Source organism: Eriocheir sinensis, chromosome 10, assembly GCF_024679095.1.
Source record: "Eriocheir sinensis breed Jianghai 21 chromosome 10, ASM2467909v1, whole genome shotgun sequence".
NCBI classification, from domain to species: Eukaryota; Metazoa; Arthropoda; class Malacostraca; order Decapoda; family Varunidae; genus Eriocheir; species Eriocheir sinensis.
In genome coordinates, this window is record NC_066518.1 from 16292470 (window position 1) to 16304099 (window position 11630).

Consider the following 11630-nt stretch of genomic DNA (forward strand, 5'->3'; position numbering starts at 1 on the left):
TCTTTCAAATTCAGCAATCAGTGGTGTGAGACAATGCATATACAGAAAATTGATATGATCATTGAGCATCCCATGAAGAACCCTTGCTTTGTACATACAATCAGGTGTGGACTGTTTTTCTGCACACATGAAATAAGCTTTCAGTTCTTCCCAGTTGAACAAAATATTGTTCATCACTTTTCCTCTTACCAACCATCTAGTGACTGATGCTTGCTGAAATGGCAGTGGTGTTCCTTTCCTTTCCTCACAAGGATCCATTATACTGAAGAGTGTACTAAAGCTTCTCTTCTTATGGCACTTTTAGAAAACCATTTAGGGATTTCTGCCAACAGAAATCCAAGACTTGCAGGAAGCTTTTTAAATGCTGCCTGAACACACAAAGCCAAGGAATGGCAGATGCATTTCATCTGGACACAATTGGGAGATTCCTCATGAATCCTACTCCACACTGAATTGTGAGTGCCAGTCATGACTGATGCTCCATCACTAGCATACCCTATGCAGTCTTTCAATGACAATCCTAACTTTTCGATTGAATTCTTTATTGCTTGAAACAATGCCTCACCTGTAGCTTCACTCACTTCAACTAGTTCAACTAATTCTGTCACAATTTTCTTTTCTGATCTACTGAAATACCTGATGACAACGCAAAGTAACTTTTTTGATGCAACATCAGTTGATTCATCAACAAGTATAGCAAATTTTTGCCCCAGAACATCTGATTTCAACTCTTCCACATAAGCAGGGGAAATAACCTCGGTCAATATTTTGCTACATTTTGTACGATGAATATTGATTTTACCAAGAGTACTTCCTTTTCCATTTCGCTTGATGATATCACTAATGTGGTCAACCGATATAGTGGAGCAGTGACAGCATATGGCAGTGGCTATCTCCAGCTCAGCACGTTTCACTTCATCAGACACATTTGGACTGACCTTCAGAGCAGATGTGTAAGGTATTGCAGCCTGTCGCTTTTGATGCTTATCCGATTTTCATGATTTTGAAGGGAAGACAACCTTGGAACCAAATTGCAGTGACAGAGCTTGCAGAAGGCTTCACCAGAACCATCACTAGACTGTTTTACCCACAAATTTTTTTTTTCCCACTCATCTTTAAATTTTCTGGAGGAGTCATATAAACTCTTCCATTTTTTTGACATAATGGTGTATGTTTGTCGCAGATTAGACAAATAGGTACCCGTCCGTCACTCCGTCAGCCGGTCATTCATTACAGGGCAGCCTCACCTCTTGTTATGAGACGACTCCTAAAACAAATCAATGATAAATATTTAGAAAACACCGGCGGACGACTTTGGCATTCAAAACTATTTTCTCAAGCGTAGATTTTGACGCTTTTTGCATTGGAGATATTATTTTTCTGGGAGACGATTGATTTTGGAAAAAAAATCCTCATAGTAAAACGCTTACCTGGAAAAGCCTCAAAATCAACGCCTGAGGAAAGTTTTGCATGCAGAGAGTATTTTCAGTTCACTCAATATACGCCCCGCCACAGAGCAAATCTAAATATAGCTTAGGTAATTAACCTAACCTAACCAAACCTAACCTAGATTAACGGGGGGAGGCTCTGCCCCCCCCGTTAATCTAGCCACAAAAAAAGAAAATTAAATGTAATTAATCTAAATGTAACCTAACCTAACCTAGATTAACGGGGGGCTTCGCCCCCTCGAGCCCCCTTCTGTTTACACTTACGGCGTTTTGGTCACGGTGTGTCACGGCGACTCGCCGTGACCACGCCGCGACCAAAGGTCCATTTTTTGGCATCGCCGCGACAGTGTGCGCAACACACCGTGACACAATGGCACGGCGACGTCACGGCGTGGCGCGGCGTGGCACGGCGGGGTGGAGCGGCGAGCCACGGTGAGGGCGCGGCGAGCCACGGTGAGGGCGCGGTGGGGTACGCACACACCCCAGGCCGACAGAATTATAGAAGGTCGGCTCACCAGGGGCTCTACTTTGGTTCCAGTTGGCGCAGGGGCGGGGACACCGTCCGTGGCGTGGCGTGACGTCACGCCTATGATCGGGTGGTGGCCTGGCCAAGTCAGTGGAGTCAGTCTGAGTTTGTGAAGTGAAGCGTTCACATACCATCACTCCGTTTCCCTGGTGTTAATAATTCACGCTGAAGATGCCTACCACGTGTGCAGTGTTTGGTTGCCATTCCGTTTATGAAAAAGGTGTAAAAATAACATTCCATACATTTCCGAAAGACGAAGACACAAGGCAGAAGTGGATTACTGCGTGCAGAAGAGGAGATTTTATAAATCCAACCGCTGCACATATGTGCAACCGGCATTTTGAAGATAATGCATACGAGAGAAACCTTATGTACGAGCTTTTGGAAATACCACTACCCTCAAAGCAAAGAAGGCTGCGACCAGGGTCGTACCAACGCTGCACTTACCAATAGTAACAAGTAAGTTAGTAGAAACTTAGTTCTATAATTTGATGATGTAATGTAATATGGTTTGATTTCATCTTTTTTCATCTTTATCAAGAGAAAATGTCTTTTTAATTTTAATATTTTTGCATATTTTGAAAAAATAGATAAAGAGCATTTTTAAAAATTACAAAAATATGAAAATAATAAAAAAAGACATTTTTCTCTTGATAGAAAGTTTAAAGAAAGATGAAATTTCAAAACCATATATTACACATTACGATTTATCATCAAATTATGGAACTGGACGCTTATACATTATAATGGTAATGATACTGCTAGAACCCGGCCTTAAGTAATAAATAATTCAATAGTCAGCATATCCTTGCAGTTATATTTTGAAAAGTTGTACTACTATTTCATCAAGACAAGTGACCAGCAGGGCTTTTTAAAGGTTATAGGAAGAAGAATATGCTAAGGGTAGCGTCATCAAACAACGTAATAGAGGATTCTAATTAGGCTCAATAAACAATATTGTGATATCATTACAGTTTGCAATACAATATACAGCAGCGTTCTGTGCCTCTATTTAATTTTTGTTACTACCGTTGCAGACTCCGTAACAATTGATGATATTCTAGAGAGGAGAAGAGGAACAAAACGATTCCTAGCAGAAACAGATGTCGCTAATGGAGCTGCTGCAACGCCTGAGAGCGAAGGTAAACATAATTAAATGTATTCTTTACTTTAGTTCTAGCTACAGGTCATTCACATATCATGAGAGAGAGAGAGAGAGAGGGTAGGTTCCTAAATCCCTTGTCCTCTGTTTTTTCCTTGTATCGTTCTCATGCGGTGGGGAGGGAAGAAGTTGGGGGTGGAAGGGGAGGGGGTGTGGAGAGTAAGGAGGTGAGGAGGGTAGGACAAAGAGGGTGAGGGGATGGGAGGGAAAACAGAGAGGTAATAATGAGTGCAAGGAGAGGGGTGAAACAGAAATGATGGGGAGGAGGAAAAGTAAGGCCGGGTTTACACTACCAAGGATAGCGGCTACGGCAGCCCCGGACCTTTCAAATTTGAAATTTAAAGCCCAATACGGCGGTATGCCTCACTCTCTCTCTCTCTCTCTCTCTCTCTCTCTCTCTCTCTCTTCAACCAATACACAGACTCTTAATAATTGATTTCAATCATTTCAGCTGTTCCTGTGACAGCTGCTGGTGGGTCGGTACCAAAGAGGAGGCTTCTTTTGGCGATCCCACAGGTTCAGTGTCTGGCTCCTTAAGTGATGAAGGAAATCACAGAGGAGGAAGGAGAGAGAACAGAAGGCCACGGCACTACTACACAGAAGCCTCTTCCACCTCCAAGGTACTCATAATATATGTTCAGTATTTGCCTAAAAAAATAATAACAAAACTAATGAAAACTTGATACCACTAAGTAGTCTCTCTCTAACCAATACACAGACTCTTTAATAATTGATTTCAATCATTTCAGCTGTTCCTGTGACAGCTGCTGGTGGTCGGTACCAAAGAGGAGGCTTTTTGGCGATCCCACAGGTTCAGTGTCTGGCTCCTTAAGTGATGAAGGAAATCACAGAGGGAGGGAAGGAGAGAGAACAGAAGGCCACGGCACTACTACACAGAAGCCTCTTCCACCCCTCCAAGGTACTCATAATATATGTTCAGTATTTGCCTAAAAAAAATAATAACAAAACTAATGAAAAACTTGATACTAATTAAGTAGTCTTCTCTCTCTCTCTCTAACCAATACACAGACTCTTTAATAATTGATTTCAATCATTTCAGCTGTTCCTGTGACAGCTGCTGGTGGGTCGGTACCAAAGAGGAGGCTTCTTTTGGCGATCCCACAGGTTCAGTGTCTGGCTCCTTAAGTGATGAAGGAAATCACAGAGGGAGGGAGAGAGAACAGAAGGCCACAGCACTACTACACAGAAGCCTCTTCCACCCCTCCAAGGTACTCATAATATATGTTCAGTATTTGCCTAAAAAAAATAATAACAAAACTAATGAAAAACTTGATACTAATTAAGTAGTCTTCTCTCTCTCTCTCTCTCTCTCTCTCTCTCTCTCTCTCTCTCTCTCTCTCTCTCTCTCTCTCTCTCTCTCTCTCTCTCTCTAACCAATACACAGACTCTTTAATAATTGATTTCAATCATTTCAGCTGTTCCTGTGACAGCTGCTGGTGGGTCGGTACCAAAGAGGAGGCTTCTTTTTGGCGATCCCACAGGTTCAGTGTCTGGCTCCTTAAGTGATGAAGGAAATCACAGAGGGAGGGAAGGAGAGAGAACAGAAGGCCACGGCACTACTACACAGAAGCCTCTTCCAGCCCTTGATGAAGTATTTGAGGGGAAGCCATTTATTTGTGAAAACAATGAGTGTATTAAAGAAAGAAGTGAGCGTGAGGAGGAAAAGAGAGAGTGGATAAATGAAAGAAAGAAACTTATAGCAGAGAGGGATGAGCTTCTTCAGGAGAAATGTGAATGGGAAAAAGAGAGAGAAATATTAATTGAGAGACTGGAATATCAGAACAAAGTGGGTTTGTGGCACGGCATTGAAAAGGTTACTGAAAAGCTACAAACATATTTGACTCCAACTCAGATCGAATGCATGTTGCACAAGAAGCCTGTGAAGAGGTGGGAAGAGGAGGACATTAGAAGAGCTGTGACACTCAGAAGTTTTAGCCCCAAAGCATATAACTATTTACGAGAAACTATGAAGTTTCCTCTTCCGTCGGCTGCCACCCTCAAAAGATGGCTTATGAAACTTGATGTTGAACCAGGATTGCTGCTGCCGGTCATGAAGTTGCTGCACCACAAGTCTGCATCCATGAACCAGTACCAACGGCTTTGTGTGCTGAGTTTTGATGAAACCAGTGTAGCGCATGAGTGGACCTATGACAAGGGTACTGATACACTTTATGGCCCTAAACGTTATGTTCAGTGTGCAATGTTAAGAGGGCTAACATGCGGATGGAAACAGATCATCTACTATGATTTTGATAAACCCATGACAAGGAAAACTTTGTTCGACATCATTACTAAATCAGAGGAGGCAGGCTTTATTGTTGTTGCTATGGTGCATGACCTTGGACCTACAAACATGATGCTCTGGAAAACTTTAGACATCAGCACAGAGAAGACATATTTCAAGAACCCAGCTGCTCCTGAAAGAAAGATTTTGTATTTGCTGATGCCCCTCATTTGTTAAAGCTTATACGAAACAATTTTATTGACCACGGCTTCACCTTAGAGGAAACAAACAAGTCAGCAGTGACTGTGTCAACGAGCTAGTCACCAGGTGTAAGAAAGATCTAAAACAGCCCATCGTCTATCCCTAAAACATCTTGATGTAAAAAGGCTCTGAAGAATGAAAGTTTCCCTAGCAGCCCAGTTATTATCAGAGACAACAGCAAAACTCTGAAATACTTTGAGAGCAAGGGCTTCTTGTTAGCAAACACTGGGCTGCAATAGCAACTTCACGGAATTAACAGATTCCTGGTTCGACCTGATGAACTCGAGAGTACCGAGAGACAATAAGAAGCGCAAAAGGCATGCCTATGGATGTGATCTAGAGAGACAAAAGAGTATCCTAGAAACAATGGTAAAGACTGTTGCGGAAATGAGGGTAACTGGACACTGAGTCTCTATCCTTTCAGAAAGGCATAATTATATCAAGCAAATCACTGTTGGATCTTTACAAAACTTTGAAAGAGACCTTCGATGTATCCTACATCCTGACACACAGACTTAACCAGGATGCCCTGGAAAATTTCTTTTGCTGTCTGAGGCAGATGGGCAATGACACCCACTCCCACCCGTCACCTGTGCAGGTAAAACACAGAGTTAAATCCTATCTTCTGGGAAGAGATATGGCTCTTGCAAACAACAACAACCGCAGTGAGGTACAGAGTCAAGGAAATGCCTCAATAGAGCCAAGTGAAACCAGTGAGACACTGGAGAGTGAACTACTTCTTTCTGCAATGTTGTTTTCCTCTCTGGATCCGAATGATTCACTTCCTGACTGCACCTCTGATGAAGTGGATGAGAAGGAAAACGAATGTGGACTTGTTTCTGAGACAACCCTAGAAGAGGAAGTAGAAAATGAAGGATTTAGATATGTTGGAGGATACATTATGAAAAAATTTCCCAACATACTTTTCTAGGTAATATCATTGCCGAGAACAATAACACCTGGCTAGGTTGCATCAGCAGACAACCTGGGAAACTAAGAGAGCCAAATGAAAATTTCCTGAATGATTTGCAAGTAATGGAAAAACTATTTGTCTGTTTCCATGGGGATAAATCTTTGAAACCTGGAAGGAACGCAATCAGAAACCTGGCAGATAAAACTGCACAATTTGTAAAACTACCGCAAGAAGTGGTTGATTTTTTCGTAAAATGTAGGATGTTTTGTAGAATAAGAATAATAAATAGAAATCTTTCAGACACCGCCAGACAAAGAAAAAACAAAATAGCTAAACTGGTGAAATAAAATGTGTAAAAGTAAACAATGCAGTTTCATTTTGTTTTCCTTCCCCTAGGAACCATTTCTGTATCACATACTCTGTCCTCCCTACTTATCCCTCCATATTTCTTTAGGACTCTGTCTCTTACGCCCTGTTATGTACTTACTATTGCGTTTTTCTCATCAAAATATATTTTATACCAAGACATAATTAGTGTCTCTCTCTCTCTCTCTCTCTCTCTCTCTCTCTCAAAAGGAAATACACTCCCTTCGGTTAACGTAGGTATTTTTCACCTGTTTAATATCTACACTTATACAGACTCCCGTATTTCATACAAGTACACGAATTAGGCATAAAAAAAATCATCAGTGGAGAGAGAGAGAGAGAGAGAGAGTAATACATACGTGTGCTGAATGGAGAGCACAAACTATCATGACAGAGAGAGAGAGAGAGAGATAGAGAGAAATGAACCGAGATAATAGTGGGCGAGAGCTGCTGATTTCTGGCAACTCTAGGTCAGTAGCTTGGCCTAGGTGGCAACTCTAATAATAGTGTCGACGTCACTCTTTAGCCCCACCCAGCTGCGCAGGAGGAGGAGGTGAGCCGACCTTTTATAATTCTGTCTATAATTCTGTCGGCCTGGCACACACCTGTCACCTCGTGCCAAAGCGTGCCTGCTACATTGAAATATCATGATAATTAGTGGCATGGGGTATAATATATAGAGGTCACGGGCTGCTACTGTAGGCACTTCTCGACTGACACCCATCATGGACAGAGCGAGAGAAGACGTAGGAACAAGCCTGTTCGTGATAATTACTGCTATGTGGCTGCTCAGCAGAAGGAGACGCAGACGTCTACAGCAACCTGTTGCAAGACCAAGTCGAAGAGTCAGGAGGATGTGGTGTCGGCAATGGCTGTGCAGGAGACAGATGTTTGGAGAGTATGAACAACTGCTACAGGAGTTGCACAGAGAAGACCGCAAGGGCTACAAAAATTACCTAAGGATCGAACCAGGACTGTTTGGAGAGATGGTCGATCGAGTTACTCCAGTACTAGCCAAGACGGAAACAAAAATGAGGTTCCCCCTACCTGTTGGTTTGAAGTTGGCAGTCACCCTGCGATACCTGGCAACGGGAAACTCGTACTCAAGTTTAATGTACAATTTTCGAGTATCAAAAAGCGCCATCTGCCTGTTCATACCGAAAGTGTGCCAGGCCCTGATCGACGCGTATGGTGAATGTCTGAAGTGCCCCAAAACTTTGGATGAGTGGAATAATGTCGCTGAAGGCTTCGCAAGGAAATGGAACTATTTCAACTGTGTGGGTGCACTGGACGGCAAACACGTCGCAATGAAGAAGCCCAACAATACCGGCTCCCTATTTTTCAACTATAAGAAGTTTCACAGCATTGTGTTGATGGCCCTAGCTGATTCAAACTACAAATTCCTGTACGTGGATGTCGGAGCAGAGGGAGGTGCTGGCGATGGAGGAACGTGGCAGAAATGCAACCTGCATGACGCCATCAACAAAAACTACATCACATTCCCTGACGACACACCACTCCCCAATGCTACTACTTCAATCCCGTACCATATTGTAGGGGATGATGCGTTCGCCCTCAAGCCATTCCTGATGAAACCATACTCCCACCAATCACAAGTTTACGAGGAGAGGATCTTCAGCTACAGGTTGTCCCGTGCCCGTCGAGTGGTGGAAAACTCCTTCGGTCTCCTCCAGATGCGCTTCAGAGTGTTTGGTACCACCATGCAACAAAGGCCATCAGTGGTGAAACTCATCACAGTGTGTGGTTGTGTGTTGCACAACCTCATCCTCGACCGCTACTCGTATGCATTTGGCGATGTGGACAGAGAAGATAGCAACTACAACCTGGTACCTGGCATGTGGAGGGATGAAAAAAATCTGATGGTGGGCTTGATGAACAGGAGGGGATCCAACTACACCAACAGAGCAAAGGACATCAGAGATTATCTATCCCATTACTACACATCGCAAGTCGGCCAAGTCTCATGGCAAGATCGGGTGGTGTATCCAAGGGGAAGACCTTCAGTCTAAACAAATTCTGTAAACTTTCATGAATAAATAGTTTTGTTTGTACCTGCTTGTATTATATTTCCATACATGTATCTTTATAGTGATTTATTTGAATGTTATAACCTTGTCACTTTATCTTTATTATATTATTTAAGTTTCAAGTTCTCTACAACTACATTTTCATGCAAGGTAGGTATATAAAATACATGGTACGATTTTTTACATAATTATTCTTATATAGAATTTACATTTGCATAATGATGACATTCACAATTTTAGTATGTAGAGACTAGTCGTCGTCCTCATCACTGTCAAGATTGTCAACTGGTCTGGTCACCTTGGGTGTCTCCAGGACGGACTTGGAGGAAGAGATACTAGCGACGCTGGGAGACTTGACGGAGGGTACCATCATTTCCAGCGAAACAGGAAATGTGAAGGGCGAAGGGTTGGTAGTCACAGTTGCTGCTGCAGGAGCTGGAGCAGGGCTAGGAGGTATTTGCTGTTTTGGTGTTGACAGCACAGTATACACAGGCTGGTACTGCTGCTGTGGTGTCTGATACTGCTGTTGTGGTGGCTGGTATGGCTGCTGTGGTGACTGGTACTGCTGTGGAGGTTGTGCGGGGTGCTGTGGTGGCTGGTACTGCTGTGGTGGCTGGTAGAGCTCCTGTGGAGGCTGTGCGGGCTGTTGTGGTGACTGGTACTGCTGTGGAGGCTGTGCTGGCTGCTGTGGTGGCTGGTAGAGCTGCTGTGGTGGCTGATACTGCTGCTGTGGTGGCTGGTAGTGCTGCTGTGGAGGCTGTGCGGGCTGCTGTGGTGTGGAGTGTCGAGACAGTACCTTCTCACCGTCGATTTTGCCTTCCCCAACCTCATCACCAGGCTCCTCCTCCAACAGTGACACTAACTCCAGGATCTGGGGAAACAGAACTTTGTGATTCCTTCGCGCCACTTTGCGAAGCCTGGAGCAGAGGTACGTGGTAAAGTCCTGAATTTCAGCCTCCACCCCTGTCGTTTCCCTCCTCTCCATGATCTTCTTGGCTTCATTCAGAAGATCCTTGATGGTGGTGTCGTCATCTTCAGGTACACTTGAGTGTGTTGTGGTCTCTGTTCTGTTCTCTTTCGTTTCACCATTCCCAGGTTCCTTCGTCGGATGATGGAATGGGCCGAATGACCTGACTCAGAAGACGACGACCTGTGTGAAACCGTAGGGGAGAATCGGTCGCTGGATTGTGTAGGTTCGTGGGCTATGTGCCCTCCGAGAAAGCCCCACGTCGCCATCACCACCTCCTCCCTTGGTGTAAGTTTTCGTGCAGCGGACCCACTCTTGTTAGCTTTCTTTTCAATCTTGCCAAAATCAGTCCTCCTCATTTCGAAGAACTTCTTCACTTGTAGAAACGAACAATCAGGGAACGTCTCTGTCACCTCTTGCCACAGGGCCTCCTTGAACTTGGGGTCGCACCATCGTTTGTCCTTCTTGTCATATAAGGCCGAATGTTCGTGAACGAATTCCGCAACAGCCTTCTCTTGTTCTTCTAAAAACTTGTAATTTGGTATGTCTTTCTTGCTGGGACGACATCTCCTCTTGGCATGGGGTTGTCGGCCACTTGGTCCTCCCATCACGTCATCTTCAGCAACACCGTCGGGATGTGGGCTACTTTCTCCATCTGCATATTCTACTGAAGGATCTTCAACAGGCATCAGGTTAGCAGAAAGGTGGGCTGGGGATTCACTCGACTTCTTGCGAGGCATTGTAGAGACCTGTGTGCAGTGCTTGAATGAGTCGGAATGGTTAATGTGCTGTGACTTTATCTATATTTATACCCTCCCATGCATGTTGTCAGCCAATCAGCACATTAAATTCCAATTACTGTAACCCACCGTGACAACACCGCGTACACACCGTGACCACACCGCGAACACACCGTGTCGCACCGTGACAGTCACCGCGGCCACGCCGCGCCCACCGTGACAGTCACCGCGGCCACTCCGTGCCCGCCGTGTCAAGTTGCTGTAGGCGCCGCGTCAAGTTGCACCCAGGCAAACTTGGCGCGGTGTGCCGCGGTGAGTCGCGGTGTGCCGCGGTGAGTCGCGGTGTGCCGCGGTGTCTGTCACGGCGCCGCGACACGCGCCACCCCGTGACACAAAATCAAAAAGTTTTGATTTCTGGCACGGCGCCGCGACCATTTGGAGCGCTTGTTACGGTCTTGACGCGGTGTGCGCGGTGTAGGCACGTGGATGTCACAGCGTGGCACGGTGTGTCGCCGTGACACGCCGTGACCAAAACGCCGTAAGTGTAAACTTAACAATATTACTTGTTGCGGCAGCCTAGGCCGCTACATGGAAGCCAAGCATTGCTGCTTGTACGCTTTCAAAGACAGGTACCTAGCTAGCTTCTACAGCTGAGTCGTATGGTTCCGTTAAGCTGTCTTAGGTTAAGGAAAGTCCTTTTAGCCTGTTGATGGTCCCAGTGTTGCAAGTGGAAAAAATGAGAATGCATCCATAAAATCATCCAAAATGTATCCAATGTATCCATTCAATCTAAAACGTATCCAAAATGTATCCAATATAGCTTTTAGCTATTAAACCAAGTTACTTATTGAGTTACGTCACTGTATGAATTATCTTGCTTCTGAGAGCGACGTACGGTACCATCCTGGCGTCTGACACAGAGAGAGAGAGAGAGAGAGAGAGAGAGAGAGAGAG

At 44.5% G+C, this 11630-nt stretch overlaps 1 protein-coding gene across 1 annotated transcript; it reads right to left on the minus strand.

The window, feature by feature from the left end:
* Nucleotides 1-9219: 9219 nt before the first annotated feature.
* LOC126996361 (uncharacterized) lies at nucleotides 9220-10676 on the minus strand. Its single transcript, XM_050856734.1, has 2 exons — nucleotides 10328-10676; nucleotides 9220-10001 (listed from the first exon to the last, which is right to left on the minus strand). The coding sequence occupies exons 1-2, from the start codon at nucleotides 10674-10676 to the stop codon at nucleotides 9220-9222; spliced, it is 1131 nt and encodes a 376-aa protein (XP_050712691.1).
* Between the last annotated feature and the right edge of the window lie 954 nt (nucleotides 10677-11630).